This window comes from Marmota flaviventris, chromosome 10 (assembly GCF_047511675.1).
Source record: "Marmota flaviventris isolate mMarFla1 chromosome 10, mMarFla1.hap1, whole genome shotgun sequence".
NCBI lineage: Eukaryota > Metazoa > Chordata > Mammalia > Rodentia > Sciuridae > Marmota > Marmota flaviventris.
In genome coordinates, this window is record NC_092507.1 from 61,927,583 (window position 1) to 61,954,817 (window position 27,235).

Below are 27,235 nucleotides of genomic sequence, written 5' to 3' on the forward strand. Positions count from 1 at the left end.
ATATCATTTCTTACTTCAGTGAAGCTGAGTTAAGGACACTGAAAAATGCTCCCTGATTTTTTTTTTCCTCTTTCCAAAACACCCAATTTATTTTTTGCCACTATCACCAAAGCCACTTAGATGGAGAGAGCCAACAAAAGCATAAAATGTGTTGTTGGAAATTTCAGGCTATATTAAGTGCCTATGCTCTGTGTCCCCATGTTATCCCATGTGAAGTTTGGTTATATGTGCTAACATAAAATCATCATGTTTTATTTATTCATTTGCATAAAATTATGACAACTTTAAAGGAGATTTCCCTCAATAATGCAGGTAGGATTCATCCAGTTAGATGAAAGCTGTAGGAGCAAAAACTCCTGAGTTTTTCCGAAAAAGAATTTAATCTCAACGTTGCAACATAGAACCCTGCCTGTATTGCCATACTGCTGGCCTTCACTTTCTAGCCCCAACTGCGTGAGTGGTTTCCTTCAATAAATCTCTTTATACATATATGTCTTGGTGATTATGTTTCTCTGGAGAACCTTGTCTGATTGATACACTCCCTTATACTCTAACATTTTATTTGGTCTCATCTCTACTCAACTGTAAAATCAATGTTGTGGACCATGTCCTGTGTCTTTGTATTCTCAAATTCCATCAGTGGAATTTGTAAGTACTTGGTGAACTAATGGATATTCACCTCTTTCCAGAAGTCTGCCAAATCAGGGGACACATAACAAGTGACACAAAGATGACAAACAGGCCCAGGTTCTAGAAATCTAGGGAGAATGAAACTAGAAAGCAGGGAGTGCACCTGCTACAGAAGTCAGAGGTGCAGTGAGCTAGCATAGCCTAAGACCTTGGAATTAAAGTTTAGGAATCTGTGGTTTTATATCAACAGGTTACTAAAAATAATTGTCAGCTGAGTTTGAATCTCCTAGTCCTGTGACCTTCAGCATGTTGCTCCACATTTGGGGGCTCCGGGCAGTTGTTTAATTTGGTCATACAAACATTGTTAGGAGTCAAGTGCACAGAAGTCAAAGCAAACAGAAACAGAAATCCAGAAGGTTGCCATGTGAAATAATGCTTGCTTATTCTACAAATTATTCTCTACTTGACAGCAGGACAGGCACAGGGGACTATGTAGTAGTGCAAAGCCCTAACTAGTGAATGTTGTCAGCTGTAAGTTAGGAGAGGACCAGATATAGAATTACAAGGATATTCATACAGAAAATGTATCCAATGCCATATAATCATAATCACTGCCATTAATCCATAGAGCTTGGCTAGTTTTGCCTTCAATATTAACTGAACTGTATTAATGACTTGGGAAGTGTTAAGATGACTGACAGGTTAGCTCATTCTATGGATCTGGTAAGTGTACAAACACATTAAACTGACTTTTACAGAATAATTATTCCTTTGTCTTTTTGCCTAGAAAAGAATCCCCTATTTTTGGAAACACATAAAATGCTAGCCTTCTGATTAATAATACTGCTTTGATTCTTTTCCCCAAAATGTTATTTTGTAGGACCGTTAACCTGTAAAAGAAATAGCCTATGATCTCAGACAATGATAATAGCAAAAACACTTCAGTCACAGCATAGAGAGCCAGAAGCCAATTTCTGGAATTAGCAGTGCTTTCTGTTCACTACTAAAGCAGGATTACATGTTTAGACTAGAAGTTGTCATTCAACAAAACAAATCAGATTAGATAATCAAGCATATAATATAATAAGAAACAGAAGGATGTGTTCATGGGAAGGAAAAATATATTAAAAAAAACCAAACTTTATTTCCTTGAACATAATGCTAATGATTACTAAGGCCATCTTTTTATTCAGTTCAGATAAATAAGTTCCAGAACAGAGAACACTGTAAAGTAACCATTAGGAGTCATGCAGAAATGATGTAAGACCAGTACTGCACAAAGACACACTAGACAAACACAGGGCTAATATTCTATAGGATTTATTACAGAATTTAAAAAAAAGAGCAGACCATTCTTAGTGTGCAAAATTAGTGAACTTATTAATTTAAATAACAATATGTGACCCACATCACAAAACCTAGTAACTCTAAATCTACTCTGAAAACCTAATGAATCAAGAAATACCTGTTTGGTGACTCTGCACCTAGCATTATGGACTAAAAGCATGAAATGGTAATCAATTAGGAATGCAGTGCATATTCTAGTAGTTTGGGAATTACTGGGAAAACTAAAAAAATTTTCTCTAGGTATTACATATTTTTGCCTTTCCAAAAGATTACAAGTTCAAATGAGATTAGTATGAAAATGTCTAGAGAGTTTCAGGTCCATTACAGCTATGGGGTAATCAGAGAAGATTAGTGAACTGTTGATACAAATAAGTAGGCTTGGAAATCAAAGAGTCTTATGCTAAATTCGCACATTTTAATCAAGTGGTAGAATCACTCAAGAATTCTGAAATCACGCTAATGCCATATGACCACCAACATGCTGTTTCCCTACTATGACGACTCCTTAAATTGAGATAGAAGGCATATAAAATATGGCTAGCTACAAAATAAGTTTTCCTCCACTTTCTCTGTTCCCTAAAGAAAAAAAAAATCTTGTTTTTTTAATATGAGAAACTCACTAAATCAATTGAATGTTAATTAAAGAAACTGTAGGCTAAGTCTAGAGGACAGAATGCCTCCTATTTGCACAAGAAGACTATAGAAGAAGGAATTATCACAAGAGAAGAACCATTTTTCCAGGAGGCCGACTACCACGAATGATATCCTCATGAGCCTGGGCCACCTTCTCCAAGGGATACTGAGACCCTACCACAGGTTTCAACCAACCAATTTCCATTCCTGCTTGAAGGGCTGCTGCAAATTGCTGAAACTCCTCCTAAAAGAGAGTAAAAATATTTTTTTTTTGTAGTAGACTATATGACTTAATTTTTAGAAGCTTTCAAAAACTTTAGATTCTAAGATTTATATCACAAACAGTCTCCTACAAATGGGTGGCTTTTGTCAATTTGTCCAGAACTACAGAAAAACTAGTTCTCTAAAGGGTAACAATAAGTTCCATTTGCCTGGGATAGTGTTAGTTTATAAAATACCTATTGTCTTGAATAATTACTGGTAATATCACCTTTCTCTTTCATGAGTCTTGACTTGGGTAATAAATTGTACTGTTGCCTTCATTACCCATCAGGTCGCTTAACCTTACCCACTCCTCTGGTCAGACAACCAAGCTTAGCATCTACCCTAACTTCACGCTGTCAGACTAGGCAAACTGTACCAATGTCCAAGTTAACAAAATTAGAAGCACTTCTTCTCCTACCTTGGTTGATGCAAATAAAGTGATTCCAGTTATACTAGACTCTTTCGTCATGGTGGCCCGTGGGTTTATTTCAATAGGGCCTCTGCTGCCAACAACCTATTATGAAATAACAGGTCTACAGTCAAAGATTGCTGCAGGAGAGCATTAAACTGCAGTAAAACTTTAAAGTGGAAATGAAAAATACTTACTATTACTTTTCCTCCAAATGACAGAAGATTCAAATCATTGCTAAGATTCACATTAGCTAACATTTCGATAATCACATCAATCCCCTTTTCACCAACAGATTTCTACATAATAAAAAAAGAATGGCGAGTAAGATAATAAGTGAAAAAACTGTAAAATAGCTATTATTTTACAGAAATGCACTTCAAGTGACAATGACACATAAGATATGTTTTTAAGAATAACAATGTAAATTTTAAAATGATCTAATTATATAATGATGATGTAACTCCAAGGAACCAGCCACAACATCTAAAATGATAAAGGTTTGTCCTGGATAAATTGATGTAATGAAATAAAGTCTCCCTGGAATTTTCAGGTGCTATAAACCACTTTTTACTTAGCCAAAGATTTCACATCTTTAAAATATCTTTTACAAAGAAATGAACAAATCAAAATCCATAAACCCCAGAGGGCTTCCGTTTTTATTAAGTAACAAATACTCTGGTGTTGCAGGATTTGTGTGTGTGTGTGTGTGTGTGTGTGTGTGTTTGTACATGAAATTTTGTTCCAAATGGTTTATCATCTGATTGTCACACTAATTCTTTTCTTTTGGGCTCTGAGAATTTGGTTTCCATCTGGCTCTTTTAAAAAGCTAGACATATCTACGTGATATTCATTTTATCAATAAAAAAAGAATATCCATGGCAGATACTATACTAGAATGCAAAGAATGGACATAGTGAGCTAAAAACAAAGTTAAGAAGAAAGAGAAAATACTAGGCAGAGCTGGAATGTAATGGCCTAAGCACTATATTATCAGAATAAGCCATAAATGATAGAAGAAAAAGGTTAAAAATTTGATTGTCTGCAAACACAGAGGCAATGACTTGAGCCTAGGGTATGGAAAAGAATTTTCTAAGCAAAAAGAAAGGAAGGCAGGTGAGAGAAGCCAGACATGAGATGTAGTAAGTCTCAATTTAAGATACCAAAAATGTAAGGAACTGATAAGTCAAGGATTGGAACTCTAGGAAAACTGAAGTATGTATCTGGGTGAGGAGGAGTAGCAGGGAGAGGAGGTGCATGTTATTCAGCTTTCTGTTATGTTAACAAAACATCAATTTAAATAAAAAAAGGTTATTTGGGCTCACAATTTGGGAGGTTTTGGTCTATGGTCAGTTAGATACCTCATTGCTTTGGGGCCTATAGCAATGCAGTATATCATGGGGGGCGTGCATGATGGAGCATGCTGCTCACCTCATGGTGAGAAACAGAAGAGTTAAGGTCCTAATATCCCCTTCAAGGTCAGGTCTCCATACGACTGAAAGATTCCCACTAGGCCCTATCTCTGAGAGGTTCCACTACCTCCCAACAGTGACACAGGCTGGGGACCAAGCCTTTCATTCATGAGTCTCTGGGGATTGCTCCTCCAAACCACAGCACTGTGGGAGAGGGGACTGTAGAATTGATACAGATTGCAACAACACATTGAATGCCATATTAAAGGATTTGGAATTTGTGCATCCATTCATGCACCAGGCACTATTTTAGGCTCTGCAACAGCAGTAGGGACTGAGGGTCAAAAATTCCTTTTCTAAAGCAGTTGTCATTTTAGCTACTTCTGGGTATTTTTTTTTTAAAGGAAGAACACAAGTAAGTCTGATTAAAAAGTGGAAAAGACAAAAGGGGCTATTAGCTAATCTATGATTAATAGTTAAGACTAAAGAAATTGAGGCCTAAACTAAGTCACAGGTGGGTGGAATAGATAAAAAAGGTCTGCATAAAGGCATGTGAGAGGTGAAACTAGCAGAATGAGGTCACAAACTTGGGTGGAAGGGAGAATGGTGATTAAAATAAAATGAGAGTTCCTATCTTGGGTGAGCAGATGAGTGGTGAGGTCTAGCAGTCTAGCAGCATGAAGGAATGGACATCAGGCCAGAGTCAGTTCTAGAAATCAGCAGCACATGGGTAAAACCTGAAGCCATGGGACAAATGAGGTTGATTAGGGGAAAGTCTAGCACATGAAAGAGAGACCAGGATTAAAAAAAAAAAAAAAAAACCCACCAGGGAACACCAATATTTCATTCATATGAAGAGGAAGGAGAAATGAAGGTGAACAGTCAGAGAAGCAAGAAGAGAATCAGCTTTAAGGAGATGTGGTCAGGGTCATATGCTCCAAAAAATCAAACAGGATGAGAACTGAGATAAGAGGAGCAGACTGTGACCTCAGAGGAGCGGTTTAAGAAGTTGGAAAGGAAGCAAAACTGCAATCAGAGGTGAGGAAGGAAAAGCAGTAGTACTTACTAACTTCTTTGAGAAGTTTGGTGGAAAAGGAGAGCAAAGAAAAGGAATGAGATGATAGGTTAGGAGAGTGATGTGTTTGGAGAGTGGGAAAGACTTCAGTAGAAGCAATCAGTGGAAGGGATGGAAGCTACAAGACCTTATGGACTTGAAATCAGATTATTGCCAAACAAAGAAACACATCTGCAAAATAACAGGCCATTTCCATCTTTGCAAATATTTTTGGAGAATGGTATTAGGATTGAGTAAGGGATCCTAGGTCCCTGGACATATGACCAAGAAATCTCTTTGATCAGTTTTTTGGTGAGATGATTTAGTGATAATGAACTCTCACTTGTGTTTCTCCCTAGCTAATCTATTTTTTTTTAAAGAGAGAGAGAGAGAGAGAGAGAGAGAGAGAGAGAGAGAGAGAGAATTTTAATATTTTTTTTTTTTAATTTTCGGCGGACACAACATCTTTGTTTGTATGTGATGCTGAGGATCGAACCTGGGCCATGCCAGGCGAGCATGCTACTGCTTGAGCCACATCCCCAGCCCATAGTTAATCTATTTTAAGAAGTATTCAGTACCTGAGAAATCCTAATTCTTTCTAACATAAGGAAGTTGTGGTTTGAGGATTAGCAAAGTAATCAGGGTTTAGCAAATTGCTACTAGAGTGCAAATGGAGAACTTGAGAATTGACCGGAACTCTGTTAATATTCAACAGATAACTAAATACTACCTCACCACTATGGATGACTCCTCCAGCACCCAGTTAACCAATACTTTATAGATAAGAAAACTAGACAAATACCAGGTATCTCACCTTGCATGGAAATTTTACATCAGTAGAAATTATATTAAGGATACCTCATAGCTATAAATACAAAACTATAGCTGTACTTAAAATGTGATTTGCATTAAAGAGCATCAATTTTTATAGCCATAAGGCTTTAGGGATATTATATTTTATTTAGTACTTATACACAATACAGAAATGATAGTAAAATTAGAAAAACGAGACATCTGATTTTTAAATTAATTAAAACTTTAAAACACAAATAAGCATAAAAACACAGTCATAAAAAAGGAAGCAAACAACTTTAAGAGAGTAGCTGGTAAAAGAATGTATTAAAAAATGTAAGTCTCCAATCAACAATGTTAGACTTTTATATATATACTGGAGAAAATTTTACCTTAATTTTGTCAATATAATTAACTTCTCTGTGATTAAATACTTCATGGGCTCCATTTTGCAAAACAATCTTTTGTCCCTCCTCAGTACCAGCTGTGCCCAAAACATTTAAGCCATAAGCTCTAGCAATTTGGCATGCTGCTAATCCAACCTGAAAAACAAAATATAACACAATAGTTATATATTTTCTGCATTCCTGAAAACACTTAATAAACATTAAATGAGCTTCAGGTCCTTCTGGGATTTAACCTATCTTTAAGGAACTTAGCTTGTAAAGAAATAAGAAAAATAGCTCATTTGTATTGAGTGCTTATAATGTTCTAGGTACCAAGTTAAATACTTTCTATATACTGATTTATTCCATCCTCACAATGATCCTAAAGTAAATATTATTTCTGTCTCTATTCCTCATACAAGGAGGCTTAAGTTTCTTGCCAGGCACTGTGGCATACATCTGTTATTCCGAGGCAGGAGGATCATGAGTTCAAGGCCAGCCTCAGCAACTTAGCAAGGCCCTATGCAACTTAGCAAGACCCTGTCACAAAATAAAAATATAAAAAGGGTTAGGAATGTAGCTCTGTAAAGTACCCCCTGGGTTCAATCCCCCCCGTACAAAAAAAAAAAAAAAAAAGAAGCAGAAGAAGAAGTAACTTGCCCAAGTCACATACAGAAAGGTAACAGGGACTGGACCAAATCATATCAGACTATAGAACATGAATTTTTAACCACTGTATCAAAATTAAAATGTTTGCTTAGCATCTGCTTTGTACAGAAGGTATGGGCTTTAAAGATGATCTGAAAATTCTCACTGACTTTATACTTCAACTAATTAAAAAATATACTAAATAACAAATAAGGCCTATACCATTTAAATAAAAGAGACAGGTACATGGGCAAATTAACTGTGCTACTCAATTATTGAGTGTTTACTCTTGTGTTAAAGATGATCAATGTAAGAAACTTAACATTCTAAGGAGAGGGGAAAATAATAAACACATGAATAAATAAATGAATAGAATAAATTCAGGAAATGGTAAATGCTAAGAAAAAAATAAAACTGGCTACCGGGTTAGAAAGAAATAAGGAAAGGGGCAATTTGGGTCATCAGGAAAGGCCACTCTTGAGAAATGAGGCTTAAAAGAAGTGAACAACAAACCACATGAACATCAGGGCAGCCACTCAGGGGATGGGGCAGGTAGTGAACTGGGTGGAGTGGGAATGTGCCTGAGGTGTTCAAAGAACAGAAAGAGGGTCAATGTGACTCAAGCAAGGGAGAGAGAGAGAGGAAGATGAGTCCAGAGAGATAAAGAGAAGCCAAAGTGACAGGACCTTAGAGGTAAGATAAATGCTTTAGATTTTATTAAAAACTCTGCAGAATCACTGGAGGGTCTAGTAGTAGTATATTATCAACTTAGACTTTAAAAATGGTCACTCCAATTATATGTGAGGCACAAAGAAAGAGGAGAGGAAAGGGGAATAAAGATCATTTTGTAGCTGGTGTAACAGTTTAGATAAGAGATGAAGCTGGCTTGGACTAAGGTAGTGGCAGGAGAAAGAACAAAAACAATTCATATAATTAGAGGTAAACTGATGTGACTTCCTCACAGATCAAATATGGAAGGCAAGGAAGAAGGTCAAGGATGTCTCTTGGGTCTTTGGCTACATCAACTGGCTTTATTAACCAAGAGCATCATGTTTGTGAAAGCAATAGTCCACTTGAAACACACTGGAGCTGCACAGCACTCCCCAGAGGAGGACAGAGTGGGTATAGACTTGAACTTCAGAGATGGGTAAATGCACTTGAGATTCATCATCTTACAGGTGGACGAAGTCACTAGAATGCCAGATAAAGGTGCTTAGTACAAAAGAGAAAAGTAATTTAGGAATATAGATAAAGGAGCAATTATTTAAATAACAATACCAGGAAATAATTTTTTTACTATATGCCAAATCAATGATATAGATAAATGTCACATACTTTTATGAAATCTTGACTTAGTGCTAATGACATTTGGGCCATATCTTTTTTTTTTTTTTTTTTTGTGGTGGGGAACTATTCTGAGCATTGAAGGATGTTTGACAGCATCCCTGGCTTCTGCTCACTAGATGCCAGAATCCTCTTCCCCAGTGTAACAACCAAAAATGTCTCTAGACATCGACAGGAAAAGGAAGAGCAGATGATGTGGAATCACTCCCCCACCCACACACACCCAAGCCAAAGATAACCACTGATCTAGAGGAAGGATTTGGTTGGTCAAGACAGAAAATAATCTAAATGAACAATGATGAGAGGGAAACTGATTAAAATTGTAGCAATCACAGACTCCCAGGCCTGAAACAGACCTTAAAGATTATAATGCACATGGGAATGATGATCTAACACAGTCAGGTTATGGCAGGCACTTATGGGATCTAACCAACACACCAACAAATGCACAGAACTCACCACCTGATGGACAACAGAGGTATCCAACTAGATGAAACAAAGTATGCTATTGGGTCATCACTATGGACTTTTGCTACTTTGAATTTCTATTAAAAATCACAGACCTCTAATAAAACCACATTTTAAAATAAAGATTTAATGTAAGTATATTTCCTTGTGCTCTGCTTTGAAGGGTACTTGATAGCTTTGTAAAAGCACTGTTTATTCTCTTCTCATCAACAATTTTACCAGCAATAATCTTTCAATAGATTATGCACCATTATGTGGCAACTATTTTTCTCGTACTTATTTTGCTAACACTAAAATAGGGCACTCCCCACCAACATATCAGGACAATAGCTGTGTTTATAAATCCTACACCATTTTAAACACACAACATAATCCCAAAGGAATTTGAATTAAATGAGGACAGAAAGTACAAACAGAAGCAAGGCAAAACCCAGCACTCTGTTTCCCTCTGATAGGGCAGGGAGGATCAGAAGCGCTTCACACACCAGGTCGCCAGCCTATCCCTGCCAGGCAAGGATTTAACAAACAGCCAGCTCCAAGAACAGTGTGGATTTTACCTTAAAAAAAAAAAAAAAAAGCATGGTGAAGCAACTGGGCTTTTTACAAGAGAGTAAGGGAATAAAGAGAGATTTTTCTTTAAACTCTTCTCCTTCCTACTGAAATCTTTCTCTACTACACAGAGCATAAGGTCACTCTCAGAAAGCCAGAGCAATTTAAATAAATGCATGTGTTTGACAGACCTTCAGTTATTTAGGGTTAAATTTAACCTAACCCAAAAATAGCCTCTTCTCTGGAGCTAAACAATAGGCATTTTTGACAGAGCTTATCTGTCATATTTTCTCAAGCCCATAAAGACAATCTTGGTGTTTTTAGTAAATAGTCCGAGCAGTGAAGTCCTTCAGAATTGATCTATCTGAGGTATACAGGAAGCTAGATGTAAAACCTTGTGATTCATCTAAAGAAATAGACAAAAATTCACTGCCTTCTCTGAATCACATGTCCATTTTTGGAGGTCAGGATACCATTCTCATTATTCAGGGCATAATACACCACATAATAGATTACTTTTTACAGTGTACTCTCCAGAACACACAGTGCTCAGAAAGGGTTAACTAGCTTCCTCAAGGTGAGCCACTTCAGCCTGGGCCCTTTATTTTGAAAACACAAAATCCTGTCTCCAAAATTTCCAAAGCCTTTCTGTGCAGGATAGAGGTCATGTGGATTTCTTGTTAAATTCCAACCTCAGAGCTCTAACTTTTCTTCTAAGCTCCTCAGAGGCCCATTGGCAGCCAGGTTCTTGAAGAGGTTTCTGACAGCTTGGTGCTGGGTGATTTCTGTGAAGGGCTTATTTTACAAGTTCTGAGCCCTCGCCCCCCTCCCCAATATTAGCATCTTAAGCCCTGGGTTGTGGTGTTAAGGACACAGCTGTATACCGTGCACTCCATGAATGTCATCAAAGCGCAGTAGGCAAGAAAGGAGGGGAGGTAAAAAGGACTGAGTAGTGTAGCTTCTCGCTGCAGTCTGGGGCCACACAGAGGATGCTCTAATGAGTTTTATTTCCTTATCTAAGGGAATATGGAATTAATATTAACCTTTAGAACTGTCTGAAATTCTCAATAAATATTCTTGTAACATGCTACTTGAAGGCAAAAACAAAGCCAGTTTATCTTGGTCCACCCCCAACATAGGTAAAAAAAAGTCTAATACAGACATTAAGATGAGATGCTCTGTGGAATTTATTAGCTAAAAAATGCTCATAAGGTAACGACAATCACCTTTAGGAGACTGGATTTTAAAAAGTTTCATCCACCATATGATAGGGACAAAAGTGGCCATGACCGTATTTATAAATTTGACTTTTAAAAAACAACTTGAACTCTGTGAAACCCATACACCCAAGCTCACTTAAATATAAACTTAAAAAAAAAAATACTTACTCCTCCACTAGCCCCATGAACCAGAACGCTCTGTCCAGCTTTCACACGGGCGCTGTAAAAGAAAGCAGAGGTTCCATCTCTTTATTCTTTAAAGATAATTAAATGCTGGTGTTTTGTCATTATCTTTAAGGCATTTCTACCCTTAGTTCATCCAACATTTACCCAAAGAACAGATACATCCTGAAATACAGCCCAAAATATTCTTCACACTCCACAGGATCAAATAATGGTTCTTTAGAGCCACAGATAAAGGGAAATCTTCAGTTCATGTATCTGTTCAGCAAATGGTTACTGGGTGTCATTATATGCCAGGCACTGTGCTATTTATTTCTGAGAGGCTACTGTCCTCGTAGATACATTAAGTGGAACTGCTGAGCCTCGAGGAACTGGAGTCTCTCTTCCCCAGCTTCCCACAGAAAGTGTCTCCAGGCAGGTTTATTACAGCTAAGTCTTCATTCTGTGGTCCAGAGTAATACTCAAGTAAACACAGAAGCCAGCCTATTTTTGGCCAGGGATAAGAAAATATTTTTGCTTCTATTTGCCTCTGAACATCAAGAGGCACCAGCCTCTAGGCTCTGATTTCAGAAAACAGTGCTGAGTCAGCAAAGAACTTACAATAAATCCTGTCACAGAGGTCCCATGCCACCCCCCAAATGTCCAGATCCTCTAGTGAAAAGACATATTCTTTTTACTGCTGGTTCACATTATTACACTTCTGGGACACACCGAAAACAAAGAATACACACCAACGCGGATGTGCCACTCTTCCATATGGGCAAGTGCTAATGTCACGGCCAGCAGCTGCCATGGGATCCAAATCTGACTCTTCTGGCGGAGCTCTTACTTCCTAGAACAATGTGAGGTGGTCACTCTCCAGGGACACCATGCTTATTGTGAGAGTGAGAACACAGGAGCCTGGAGCCCTGCTGTATCTGTGTGACAACAGCTGATAAATGGCAACAAAGGATGCCTGTCCAGCACTCTCACTTGGAGATAAGGGGATTGAGGACACTGAGTTAAACTGAAGGTTTGAATGATAAACTGAGATAATCAATACTAAAAATATTTGACATTATAAAATGCAAAATAAAAAATAAGGGCATAGGATTATTAATGTTATATTCTAGAATATGAAATACTTTCCAATGAATTTTTATAAATTTTAGAATCTTATAAATTTTATAACTTTTATAAAAACATGCTCTTCTCAATGCCCAGGGCTGGGGTGAGTGCAGGCAAACCTTCTTCTAAATCCCTGCTACTGTGATCACAGCCCCTGAAGGGAGTCATTGTGGTAATTAATTTTATTTATCAGCTCACCTGGGCCTCATATTTGTTCAAACACTATTCTGGGTAGTGAAGGTGTTTTTTTAGATGAGACTAACACTTTAAATGGTAGAGTTTGAGTAAAGCAGATTACCCTTTATAATGTGGGTGGGCTTCATCCAATCAGCTAAAGGCCTATATAGAACAAAACTGACATTCTGAGCAGAGGGAATCCTGCCAGTGAACTACCTCATGACTTAAACTGCAACTCTTCCTGAGCCTCCACCTGCTGACCTATCCCATCAAATTTTAGACTTGCACACCTCTACAGTTTCATGAGTCAATTCCTTAATATCAATCAATCAATACATACAAACATTTGCTTTTAAGGAATATATATATATATATATATATATATATATATATATATATGTGTGTGTGTGTGTGTGTGTGTGTGTGTGTGTGTGTGTGTAAACACACACACACACACACAAATACACACATACACAGGGTCTGTTGGTTCAGTCTCTTGGGACAGCCCTGACTAGCACAGTCCTCTTCCCTTGGGGTCATGGCCTGGGTTCCAGCAGCGGGCTGGCCTTCACACTGCTGTCCTCTACTATCTCTGGTCACTGAAAACTCTTTGCACCTGATATACAGGCTTTCTCTTCCACCTGAATCCAGCCCTATTCTAGATTTCAACAACCACCAAGAAGAAAATCTAGTGCCACAATTCCTAAATGGTTTTCTGCTTTACCCATTCTCTTTCAGGCTAAATCTGATGAACACCAACAATCACTGTACCTAAGAAATGTCATATACCAAGAGCCAATGCTGCAGCAGGAATTTCATGCCCTGATTTTTTTAAAAAATATTTTTAGTTGTAGATGGACACAATACCTTTATTTTATTTGTTTATTTTTATGTGGTGCTGGGGATGGAATCTAGTGCCTCACCCATGCTAGGCAAGTGCTCTACCACTGAGCTACAACCCTGGTCCTGATGCCCTGATTTTGAGAGCCCATATTCTGTCAAAACCTCTTCCTCAACTCACAGACATGGCTCACTCACCAGCTCTATATCTGCTCACTTGCTGCTCCTAACATCATTTCCTTTCCTTCCCAGCCTGGACCCCAGGGAAGGGTGCCCTAGTTCTCTCTCTTCAATGCTCTCAGTTCTTTTGAACTATTCCATTTGCTATTAATATTCCAGTCTTGGATTAACATTAAAACCTAACTTCCTCAAATGTTTATCCAAATGGTTAGTACTATGGAAGAAAATCCTATAACACTGCATTTTGGTGCCCTTCAGTTCTAACTCTCTAGAGATCACTTTGCCTCCTACTTCATTATGAAAAGTAAAGCAATCACACATAAGCTCCTTCTATACCCCCACAGAATTTTCCATAATTATGATCCTTACCCTTCTAGGGTAAATATGTCCTTTTGATATTTGAAGCCAATCTCTCTACAATGTCCTAAGTCCTTTCCATGTGGCCTTATACAAGATCTTGTTCCATCAGTCTTCCTTCCTCCCTTCCTTTCTTAGCTATAAACATGTTCAAGTTTTGTACACCCCTGCCCAAAAAAAAAAAAAAAAATCCAAAAAAAGAACCTCTTCCCCCTTCCCCCATTCTCTTCAACAGTAACCTTCTCCTCTCCTCCCTGATCACTGCTGACAGCTGGTGTCCCTCCTTCCTAGCTAGGAAGCCACAACTCCTACCACAACCAACACAAACTGAGCACTTTCTCTGTGCCAGATGCCACCCTAAAAGCTTCACACACATAGTTCAACACACCCCTAGAGGGTAGACTCTGTAATTATCCACGTTTTTCAAATAAGTAAACTACAGTTGAGAGGGGGAAGTAACTTGACCATGGTCATTTAGGCAAAGACAGGACTCTGGCCCAGCCAGGTCTTTTATCTTCAAAGCCTGTGTGCTTATTGAGTTTTCATGAATATTATGATCTCCACACTCTTGGTTTAGGGATCCATTCCCTTCAGCTCCCTGAGGACTCTGTAACTTTCATCTGCCTATGCTCTTAAATGTTCACAAGGGTCCTATTCTCACTCCCCAAGGGACTGCCACCACTTTTCATCTACTCACCTACATGATGACTTGCCCAAATTTATATCCCTAGCTTTTAAGGTTCAGATTCTTTTATCCTACAGGCTACTGAGGTTCTCTATTGGGATATGGGATGACTGTCTCACAATTTCAAGTCCAAAACCAAACAGTTTACCAAGACTTTCTACTCCTTTTCTGTCGTAGTTATATACTATCTAAGCTAAAAAGCTATAAGTATCCTTAAGCTCTCCCTCTCCTTCATTATATACCTGCAAAAAACTACCACATCCTCCTGATTTTATATAGTTGTCCTTTAGATAGACAACTTTATATAGTTGTCCTTTCCTCTCCATCCTCTACCATGATCTCTTCTACCATGACCTTTACTTTGTATCACAAGAATTTTGTCCAGAGGAAACTCCTACGGTATTCTCCTATCTGTTGCTCCTCCTGTCCTCAAATCCATCCTTCACACAGCAGATAAGTGATCTCAATGAATCACAAATATAACAACAGCACTCTCCTGAATAAAACACTTTATGACCTCCAAAACTTCCTTAAGAATGTGTGAGCTCCACAGCCTAGTTTTCTACAGTTTGAAATCTGCCTGTTTGATGATAATAGCTATCATTTATTGAGAGGTTATGTTCCAACCTTATTCTCTGCCACTCTTTGAAGTCTTTTACCCAACAAAACCAAATTGCTACAGCTCTCCCTAGACACTATACTGTTTTCCCCACACATCATTCTATTCCCATTGTTGAGAATGTCCTTGCTCCTACCAGCTACCCTTCCCCAGGCAAATTCCCTGATGTTCTTCAAATGCCAAGGGGATTTGACCAAAATATAGATTCTCAGATGGGGGAGAGCTGAGGTGGGGGCCTCTGCTGCACTTTTAAGGTGCTGCACATGTGAATCCAATAGCTAACAGAATTTCTGAACCATGTCTTTAATGTAATCTAAGACCCACACATCTTCCAGGGGCCAAACCTCATCACTACATACATCCTTTGTGATCCCACAAATCCCCACATACATGTCACCATTGTCCTTTCCCCATTACATAGAAATACTATTATTCTTATGTCTATTTCCCTCACTACTGCGATCATCATGAAGATGGTATTTGCTCTGCTTTGTGTTCCCAGTGATCTGCACAATCACCCAAATCAGCAGTTTCCATTCCATAAATGTTTGATGGTATAAAACTAGTAACCCAAAGTGACAGACAGATGCATGACAGATGGCAGGAAGAATGGCGGGTCACAGTGCCCTCCTCTGGCACTAGCTATAAAATTTACTGAGTGTGTCATTACCTGTGGAGCAGAGCTCGAAAGGCAGTAAAGTACGGGATCCCGATGGCAGCGCCTTGTTTGAAGTCCAGATTCCCAGGCAGTGGGTAAACGGTATGATCTGCTGCGAGAGCATACTCTGCATAGGCCCCCGAGATTGTTCTGGAACTGAAGACTCTGTCACCTTTCTAGGGGAAGAGATAGATATGTGCACCAGGGCTTCAAAATTATGCCAAGATGAGTTGTAACCTTTATAAGAAGAAATGTGTATTTATATATTGTTTTCTACATCTTAGGAATGCATAAAAAATAATTTTAAAATACTGAAGATTTTTAAATGTTTTCTTAATGGAAAACAATGAAATAAAATAGAAAAAAAAATAAAAGAAGGACTCTGGGAATAGCCTGATGATGACAAAGATGACAACTCATCTTTACTGAGAATTTACTATGTTAGGCACTGTGTCAGTGACTTATTGGTCCTATTTGACTTTCACAACTACCTATGTAAGATGTGCACTTCTATTATCTTCACTTTAGATTTATCCCACTACACAGATGAGGAAATTGAGGTACAAAGAAGTTCTGTAATTTCCTCAGATCAATCAATTTGTCAAAGGTAGTTAATACAAACTGCTATTGTGTGTGTGTGTATGTGTGTGTGTCCGTGCACATGCACACACAAAATACCAGAGAGAATAAACAAAAATGTGAAGTTTGTTTAATACACAAACAACTGTTCAAAATCCTCTCCATGGATGCACTCCTATCATTTTTTATGCATAAATCCAGAAACAGGAAACCATGCCAGGATCCCAACAGCAAGACAAGCCAGGATAGGTTTCTTCACTTTAGCACCAAACATGTAAATTCTCAATAAACTCCTGCTGGGCCCTCGCTGTTGAAAAGCACATGCATGGCATTAGAGGTCCAGTATGATTTGCATGTTAGAAAATCATTCTGCTCACTTTAAGCAGCCCCCTTAAATCCTCTTTTTTTGGGAAATAAAGGTAAATATTCCTTGGAATAGGCAAAACATGGAGGCAATGACTACTTAGTATACTTTAATTGGTCCTATAATAAAGAAACCTGAAAAAGTAACAACATTATGCTGTGGGATGGAGATGAGAAAAGATCCAAAAGGTACCTGAGAGTCAAAGACAAGCATTACCACTTAATAATGTCACCTGCAAGGGTCAAGCATGCCTAGGTTAAGATTAATCCTGCTTTTACAGCTTAAACTCTTGTTGAACTGATTTCAATTTCAATCATTTACTAAGAATTCACAATTTGGAAAGCATTATTTTGAGTTCTGCAAAGAATATTAATAGCAAGACACAATCTCTAATCTTAAGCACCCTAAACTCTAGGAGGAGAGAGAAGAACAGAAATAATTGTAAAGTAAAACAAACACAAGGAGCCATCAAAGAGAGGTAAAAGAAAAAGAAAGGAATTGCTTCTAAATTGAGAAAATGGAGGAACTGCTCTATCGAGTGGCTAATATTTGAGGTAGAACTTGAAGGATAGGACAAGATTTTGAAAACAAGAATTGGGAATAATCAACAGGAGTCATGAAAACAAAGATAGCAAAGAAATAGAGGCGGGAATAAATGCTGAGACATTATAAGCATCAATTCTCAGTAGGAAGGTAAGTATTAAACCTGGGCATGGTTGTGCATGCCTGTAATCCCAGCAACTCGGAAGGCTGAGGCAGGAGGATGTCAAGTTCAAAACTAGCCTCAGCAGATTAGTGAGGTACTTAGCAACCCAAGGAGACCCTATCTCTAAATAAAATATAAAAAAGGGCTGGGGATGTGGCTCAGTGGCTAAGCACCCCTAAGTTCAATCCCCTGTACCAAAAAAAAAAAAAAAAAAGGTAAGTACTGGCATTACATACTTCATGTGTGATATGTAATGATTTCAGGAATAAAATGGAAAGAAATTAAAGTTGGAGTACAAAGGTAACATGAAGTTATTTGACTCTATGTATATAACTTTCAGTTTAGTTCTTCTGCCAGGCAGAAGAACCAATATGAACAAAAACACAGACATAAGAGAGCATGGGATGTGCAGGGAAGGACAAGAGTTCATTAGTAAAGAGTAAGTTGTAGAGTGAGAAGGAGTAGGAGATAAAAATGATAAGATAGGGGGAGAGAGCATGAAACCCTCATATTCCATAACAATGAGTTTCATCCATACCCTGAAATCTATACGGAATTAATGCAAGAATTAAAATAGAGGTATAAAATGCTCAGAATTACATGCTAGGAAAAGATTCTAGAGTAGGAAAAGATTCTAGAGTAGGAGTAGATTCTCAAGGAAAGGAGAGAGGGTAGTAAGTTAAGTGTCTACCACAGAATCCCAGGTCAGAGGTGTAGTTAAGTAGGTAAGATAGCTTGAACTAAACTATAGGTGCTGGGTATGGAAAGAGGAGAGAGAATGCAGTTCTAAGATGAGCCTCAAACCCTAGAAGCTGCCAAAGCAGTTACATAAGAGAGGAGCAGATCTGCAGTGAGAAAAGATGAGCTTTCTTGTAGATTCACTGAGTAAGAGGTTCCCAGAGCCTGGCTATGGAGGTCCAGGGCTATTCAACAGAACTTCTGTACTGATAGAAATCTATTCAGATATCTGTACTATCTGGTAGATACTAAGAAAAAAATTAATATATTGTCCTACTGTGTCTAGGTTATACTCTACCATAAGACTGGTAGAGTAGCAGCTAGATGCATGTGAATACTAAACATTTGAATTGCTGCTAGTATGACTTAGGAACTGCACTTTCAATCTGAATTTAAATTATTTGATTTGGAATTTTTAATTGTCAATAGGGTCAGTGGCTACTGTTTTGAACAGCTCAGTAGAATATTCTAGGTTAAGATAACACATATGATAAAGGAAATAAAGGGAGGGCCTGAGATCATCGGGAAAGACATCAAATACAAAAAGCCAAGATCTAAACAGGGACAAAGAGCCCTGGGCAGCACGAAGATTTAAGGAGGACACAGAGAAAAAGAGTCCTGAAAAAGAATGCTCAGAGGGAAAGCGAAGAGAGGACAGGATAAAATGATGTCACAGAAGCTTTAGAAAAAAGTTGGTTTTTTTTTTTTTTTTTTTAAGAAAAAGTTAAGTGGCTAAGAGTGTCAAATGTCACTGAGAAATCAAGAAAGATAATGACATAAAAGGGCCCATTAACTTCCGCAGTACAGAGGCCATTAGTGACATTAGCAAGAATCGTTTCAGTGGAGCGGTGGGGGCAGAAGCCAGATTGCCACAGGCTGAGAAGTGGAAAGCTGTATGAATTTACCCGTCTTCCTGTACAGGGGCACGTTAATCTTCTCCATCCCAGCCTAATTTTGGTAAATGTGCTGCCAAAGTTGAGTAGGTCAAGAAATTATCAGAAAAGATGCTAGAACATGAGTATGCTATGAATATACTATCTGCTTTATATGTCTTTTAGCATATAAATAACAAAAGCCCTGACCAAAACATTTCCATTGACCTTGCTCTGACTCAGTTCTGAAACTGTACAATGACCTCGCATGTTTTCAAGTTTTCTCATCCTTCAAAAGAATTCAATTTTCCTTTATTTTGTAAAACTAAATTTATAAAACTGGCTTATGTAATACCAAGAGTTTGGAAACAGTATAATTTCCTTATTTGTGTTCTTACATATTTTTATTCAACTAAAAAGATCACAGTTCCTTCTGTGGAGTTGTTAGATATAGAAATCATCCAGCATTTGCTCCGACTGATGCAAACAAACAAACCCTCTGGATAAGACATTTCTTTTTTGACTAGAGGAGTCCCCCAAGTGGCAGAAATTGGGTAATGGGGCCTTTGAAAGTCTTAAATGCAGATATGTTTTAAAGATATGCTAAAATGTTTTTTTTTAAAGTAAGTCAAAATGGAAATAATTTAAAATGTGATACCTTGAAAGCAGATACTTCATCTCCCGTGGCCTCTATTACCCCAGCCACATCAGTGCCAGGTGTGTAGGGTAAGGTCGGCTTAATTAAATGAGTACCAGAGCGGATATATGTCTCCACTGGGTTTACACCACAAGCGTGGACTTTGATTAGAACCTGAAATGACAATGCATTTTAGTTACACAGAGCATTTAGGCATTAGTCTAAGGTTATGCTATAACCAAATGGATTATGGGAGCTATAAAAATGGAGAAAATAAAACAAACTAATCCTTTCCCTCAAGCAGCTCACATTCTAATTTTGTGAACCAATATGTAAATACAAAATAAAACAGAGTGGTTTATGTGCTATATTAAAAAGATTTTGGGAAAACACTAGAAGAAATATTTGAGGATATGTGTGGCAGAGACCCTATATTTTACCAAATCTACTTCCTCCTTTTCCTAGGCACATGGGAAACATTATTTCCTAGCCTCCTAATCAGTTAAGAGGAGTGAGGGGCCTGAGTGCCAGACAGTGAGCAGAAGTGATGAAAACCCCTTACAGGCCTGGCCCATCAAAACCTTCCTAGGCAATCCACACTGTGCTTCTATATCCTTTCCTGGGAACCTCAGAACTCAGGTGCTGAAGGTGGTGGAGCCCGATGAGCACAGACGCCTGTGTCCTCCTAAGTCACTGCTGGAGGACTACCCACCAACATTTTAAAACGTGGGAAATAATTTTCTATTTTTGAAACATTAAGATTTTGAGGTTACTTCTAATATAGAAGCCAAGTTTTCTTTAATACAAAGTGATGAACTCAGCGATAGGAATAAGGAAAACCTAAAGAAGGAAGCAGTGTTTGAATTGAGTCTTAAAAGATGAGTAGAGATTCTATAGGAATGGGAGGAAAATGATCATTTTAGACAAAAGGAATAGTACATGCAAAGACAGAAGGAATGAAAGGGCTTCTTGGGGAAATGAATAAAGTTTGATGTTGTTACAGCACTGTCTATTGAGGGAGTGATAAGAAATAAATTTATAAAGGTAGGTTAAAGCCAAATTGTGAAAACTCTCTAAGGCTTGCTAAGGAAATTAGACTAGGGAGCTATGGAAGGTACAATAATAAAAACACATGATTTTGAATCAAAAGGATATTGTTAAAGTCACTTGAGATGATTAAGCTTTACAATTAAACTCTCCTAATTCGTAAGTGAAAAAGTATGAATGCAGAAGGAATTTTTTTCCCCATCATGTGCAAAATAAAAACCAAGGAAGTTTTTGATTAAAAAAAAGGTATCAAAACTACTTATGACTCCATTCAGAAAAATCTAATTATTACATTATGTGAGTTGATTCTCAACTTCAAAAATTTTCTTAAAACCAGAGGTTATTTCTTTTCATATGTTTACTTCACTAATTTTTAGCTCTATGTTAATTTTGCCAGAGTTCATGCATATAACCAGTGTAAACTTTGTCCAAATTCAATGTCTTTATAAATCATTGTTAGTCTGCTGCTTTTGAACACTAACTTGATGTGCTAGGGTTTCACATTCTGTGTAATCATTGCCTGAATGAGGGTATTATTTCCACCTGATGCTCTTTTGGAACCGGTACTACAACATCGGACTGCAGCTTCAGTACTTCTGGTCCACCAAATTCAAAAACTCTAATAGCTCTCATCAACTTCTGTCCAGTTGCCATGGTGACCTAGATACTAAAAAAAAATTAAAATATTATCATATTGTATTTAGGCTATCACTAGGCTTCCCCCACCTCCACCCTGGAGGGGGCAGATCAAACAATTTTTCAAACAACAATTTAAGTCACGAGCTTACCACTGATCTCATTTCATGTTTAAGAATCTTTCATCTTACAAATCCTTCAGCTACAAAGCCTTCCTGTGGGGATTCAGTGCTTTCAACAAGGTAATCAAACATGCAAACAGAAACATCTGGATAGACAACATGATACCATATCTTATGCTTTCTTTTGTATAAGCTTGGGTTGCAACATCTTAAAAATTTTAGGAGATAATATAAGATTTATTAGATAAATAGACTTCATTTTGATAAGATTATGAAATATGTCAAGCATAGAGAAATATGGAGAATATAATTAAACACTTTCATACCTAACTTTAACAAACCTCAACATTTTAAAAAATCTAAATCTTTAAAAACATGAAGCTTGTTGTGCTCGTCCCTAAAACCATTTCTGAACCTTTCATTAATGAATCCAGTACTAATCATTCCCAAGTACATTCTACCACTAACACACCCATGTGCAGTAGTAAGCAATCTGTGCTACTATTTTGTAACTTTAGGTTGTTTTGCAAACTTTAAGTTGTTTGGTACTTAATTACGCAATTTGCTTTTTCATTTAGCATTAAGTTTTGAGATGTATCAAACTGAAGCACTTGGCTTTATGTAGATCATTTTAACAAAAGGGGAAAAAACATTAAAAACTAAAAAACCACTAGGAAATTTTTACAATCTTTTGTAAATTACAAGGGCTTAGCTAACCTTTATGTCTTACCACTGTTAATATTAGAATAAAATGAAAATTGAGAGTTAAAATAAACTCTTAGGCAAAGAGCATGAGGATATAAAATCATGTAACTTTGGAAAATTCTCTGTACCTGTAGAGATGTAATGAAAAGGTGTTGACTATAGTTCCATAAATTTAGTTGTGAGTTATTATAATTTCTTGAAGTAAAGCAAATCAAATATTGTTATAGATTATGCTACTGCTTAGAACATCTTTGCTAACTTCTGCAATAATCATACTCCTTAAACACAAACACTGCAATCTGAAAGAGCTGCAAAAAGTAGGACCTGTGATCAAAGAATTCAGACTTTTATCAGAGCTCAGCACAGGACTACTCAGCCCAGGGCCTATATTGGTTACAAAGTGTCATTCCATGTGTGCTTGGAGTGGGGGAAGGAGGGCTAAAAGCATTTTGGTAGTATTATTAATGGAAAGTTATTGATATAATTAATAAGAAATTTACCATTTTAAAATCCTTAGTTCAAATGATCTGTTATAAAACAGCACCTAGCACAAAGGCAAACGTGAAATTTCCAAAGGAAAATATGAAATTTTCCAAAGGGGGAGATGCAGACCCAGGGTATAAACAGAGCTGCACAGACAGCACAGCAGCTACACAGTTTTGCAGGTAGATGTATCACTCCAAAGGACCCAGAAAAGGTAAACAGTCGTACCCAGCAATCTCACTACAGTTCTTTCCAGGTTTTCACTCAAACTGGGACTTTTCATAGACAAGACAGTGAAAGCAGAGCTTGGCATAGTAGCACACACTTGTAATTCCAGCAACTCAGGAAGGAGGCTGAGGCAGGAGGATTGCAGGCTTGAGGGTGGCCTTAGCAACTTAGTGTACCCCTAAGCAACTTAGCAAGACTCTGAATAAAAAAGTCAAAATAAATAAAAGGATGTTCCTTAGCAATAGAATATTCCTGGGTTCAATCCCCAGTACCTCACAGACACAAAAGAGTACAAAATAAAACAGAAAAAGATCAGAGTTTCCCATGGTAGAATGGTAGAAAAAAGAACACAGCTTTTGCCTATCCTTTTTTTTTTTGTTTGTTTGTTTGTTTGCTAATGTTGTTTTCAACATGGTACCATGGAAGGTGTGTGTGTTTGGAGTCCAATAGCCCTAGGTTGGAATCCCAGCTCTATCATTTACTAGCCTCATAGCTTGAGCAAGGCAGTTAACATTGTGAGCTTGTGTCCTCATTTGAAAACTGGGTTTCCACTCAGATTTACTACACAGTAGATATGGCACATAGCATTAGTTCTTTCTGATTCATAAAAATATACTTCATTCTATTTTCTATAATCATCTTCAATATAACAACATTTATAGAACCTGGTTAGGAAAACAAGGTCTTATCCCCAAAGAATCCAGTCTAGATAATCATTTAAACAAAATTTTAATACCAATAAGTGGTTCTTATTTATTTGACAAGTAGTTTTTGAACATTAAATATACGTGAAGTATTATACTAAACCCAGAAAATACAAAGGACACACAGAAAATGCCCTACTCCTGCAGATCCTGTGCACTCTGTACTCTCACTCTCTCTCATACACCCCATGTAAGATGCATAACTTTCCATTTTCAGTGTGGACCTATTTACTATTTGTTTCTTTCAAGTGCTCACATCTTTCCATCAGCAGAGATCATTAGCTTAAAAAAAACCTGTAGTAATAATAAAAATCAAAATTGCTCTAAAATAGGATATGTACCTTATATCTAACATACATTGTTTCTCCTATGTTCTGGAAACTGCTAAATAGGGAGGAACAAAGGACAGAAGACTCATCCTTAATACTGGATTTAGAAAACCCACCTGCTTTGCCCAGTACTACCACATCCTCCATAGGAGCTTATACAGAGATGGGATGCATGACCTTGGCAGCACTCTCTTCTGATCTGCTTCTCTTGATCTTATTTCCCCAGAGCCTTGGCCATTCTGATTGGTCAGGCTCCAATCTGGTCTCTGCCTTTTAAATCAACTATGGGCTCCTCATCTGCTTCATAATACAGGTACTATGTCAATATAAATTATAATAAAAATAAAATAATATGACATATTGATAGCAAATTATGATAATTCTGAAACTCCCACAATATCTGACTTTTTTTAAAAAAGCATGAGTCTTTCAACTCTATAAAAATATTTTTCACAACAGAGAAACAACAGTGGTTAAAAGTGTCATTTTATGTGGAAGTAAAAATAAAATCAATAATCATAAAAATAATTTTTATGAATGAGAAAACATTGCTGGAGCTTAAGAGACTTGGCCAGGATCACACAGAAACAAAGCTAGAACCCAAGTCCTACACTTTACAGATCTTTTTCCTTATTATATAATCCTTTAACCTTCAACCTTAGAAATTTTGGCATAGATTACCCTCAATTTCTAGAAATAAATTTCATAATGTTGACAGTGTGAGAGACTGAGTTAGAAATATAAAATTTAATTAAACTTCAGGTAGGATTACATATTTTATGATTAAGTATCTACTTAGTTTGAAATTTCTCAAATGCCTGTAAGTCAAGAAATTCAGCAGAAATACAATAGACATGATTCTATTAGGAAAATTAATAATTCCCTTATCTGGAAAATAGAGATAATATTCCGGAGCATGGGGCTCCTGTGAAGATTAACTGCAACTAACCAGGCAGAGTTCTTCTGGCATGCTGTGTTAGTCAAGGGTTCTCTAGAGGGACAGAATCAACAGGAAGTATAATTATAAAAGGCGGACTTATTAGGCTGGCTTACAGGACCAGAAGCTGTATAGTCCCTGATGGCCATCTGCAGGCTAGAGAGCTGGAAGAACCAGTAGCTGCACAGTCCAAGAGGCTAAAGTCCCAGAACAAGAGGGATCAATAGTGCTACCCTAGTTAAAGACCAAAGGCTTCTGGAGAATCAGCTTTGGAAGAGTGAAGAAGCTAGAAACTGATAGCCTCAGTTAATTGCAGCAGCAATCAAGAACCTGATCAAGAAGAATGGAGCTTGCGTCTACTGCTGCCTCCTTGCTCTTCCAACTTTTATTCCATTCAAGCCATCATCCTATTGGTCAGTGCTGCCCATGCTTAGAAATGGTCTCCATTTTAGGTGCCTATCCCACATGCCAAGCATTCCTAAACACACCCTCACTGGCATACCCATAATCCTCTTAATCTTCAGCATCTCTTAATCCAATCAAGTTGAAAATTCAAATTAACCATTACACAAGCCTTGCATATGCTAAGTTTTAGAATATTCAGAGCAAATCATTTGTGGACTCACAGTGGACAGGCATGGCTTTCCACTGCTTCTGTTTTTTATTAAAGTGTGCCTCAAACAGGCCTTTCTATTTATCAAATGCCTACTTTTAAAAATTATTTGGACTACCTCAGTGTAATTTTTGGTTCTGATTTTTGCCTCTGACTAGTTGCCAATCATACTTCAAAAATCTAGGATGTACAAAACTTAAAATTCTCTTTCTAGCATTGGTCGTGTTCAGGCTATGCTGGTTTCCACATGGTTTAAATGAAAGTTAAAGTACAGCAATTCATAAAGCCAGAATAAAGGCACATTATGAGACAAAAGCAGAGGTGAAAATTAAGTAAGAATTCTGGCAAAAAAAAATTAAAAGTGAAAACTTGGAAAAAGATCCCAATTATTACAAAACGTGTTGCTGTTGATCAAGAATGACTCATGTAAATATACTGCTTACTTTTCTTATCCCAGAAATGGGGGTGGGGAGGGTGGTGGGGGTTTGTCAGCAATTCTTTTTTCAGATGTGTGATCTTGTCACTAGATCTCTGGGTCCGTTTAGATAAGGAAAGGTAAAGTGGGGAGGCGGTTAATAATTCAGAACCCCTCCAAGGTCTTGGATGGAATAGGGCAGGCTGCTCTCCAGTGCTGGGATAGAGCTGTGTGAGATGAGATCTGCGACTGAAGTCTCTAATGCAATAACCAGTCACAGTGGCTTCAATGGCACTCACACTGCCACTTTCATTAGCTGTGGACAAGGAATCCAGACTTCAGCTTTTGAATGGTTCAATCATTAATGAACCTTCCCGAGTCACTTCCCGGGTCACTAAGATGAGTCTCCTCTTGAAACTGTAAATATACAGCCAAGTGTTAATAGGATTTTTTTTTTTTCCTTTTGAAGATTATTCTAGGTGAGGGTTACATAAAACTATGTATTTATACATAAAACTATATATTTCTTCCTAAACGGCAGCCTGCAATCCTGACAGCAGGTTTACTTCCCTAAGAGCGCTAAGAAACCCACAGCTGCGGGAATTTAGGGAGAGCAATCTCCTGTAGCCGCGCAGTGCCAGAGGGCCTGTGCCGACTGGCGCGCGCAGCTGCAGATGTCCCCCAGGGTAGCACCCGCCCAGGGACAGGCCAGCTGGAGGCTGGGGGCGGGCAGCAGCGACCCGCGGTGCAGCATCCCAAACGAAGATCCTACTGGAAACCAGGCCAGACGGCCAGGACCAAAAGGTAAAACTCCCCAGTTGATTTTTCAGCTGAAAACTTGCGGCTTCTAGAGAGGAACGGCTTCGCTGTCGAGCTCCCGGTGCACTGATTGTCAGGGAACAAGGCAGGAGAAAAGTGCAGACAAAATCAGCACCGTTCAGTTTGGACAAGAGTCGCGGGGATTCTCGGGCTGAACAATTAAGAGGAGTTTTAAAAACCACTTACCGCCTTTAGAGTGGGGATTAAAACTTGCCCGCGCGCCCTCAGAATCTACAAAACAACGGGGGCGGGTCGGCAGTTTCCAACTTTTGCAGGCTCCGCCTCGCCGGCGCGCTTCTCTTGACTTGCCGGGGAGGGCCGGAGAATCTACCGAGGGCG

The 27,235-nt window shown here is 38.0% G+C and overlaps 1 protein-coding gene across 1 annotated transcript; it reads right to left on the minus strand.

The window, feature by feature from the left end:
* Nucleotides 1–1,756: 1,756 nt before the first annotated feature.
* On the minus strand, nt 1,757–27,210 carry Cryz (crystallin zeta). The gene is made up of 9 exons (XM_027935181.2): nt 27,083–27,210; nt 21,449–21,572; nt 19,880–20,032; nt 15,975–16,138; nt 11,325–11,376; nt 6,934–7,083; nt 3,481–3,582; nt 3,293–3,388; nt 1,757–2,854 (listed from the first exon to the last, which is right to left on the minus strand). Exons 2-9 carry the CDS (start codon nt 21,557–21,559, stop codon nt 2,693–2,695), a joined length of 990 nt encoding a protein of 329 aa, XP_027790982.2. The 5' UTR covers nt 21,560–21,572; nt 27,083–27,210; the 3' UTR covers nt 1,757–2,692.
* Between the last annotated feature and the right edge of the window lie 25 nt (nt 27,211–27,235).

Coding starts and splice junctions, on each gene's coding strand:
- Cryz (XM_027935181.2), bottom strand. CDS start 21,559: ATGGCAACTGGACAGAAGTTGATGAGAGCTATTAGAGTTTTTGAATTT. Junction 11,377..15,974: donor TTTCGAGCTCTGCTCCACAG/GTAATGACACAC, acceptor TTTCTTTTACAG/CGCCCGTGTGAAAGCTGGAC. Junction 3,583..6,933: donor ATTATATTGACAAAATTAAG/GTAAAATTTTCT, acceptor TTTATTATGTAG/AAATCTGTTGGTGAAAAGGG.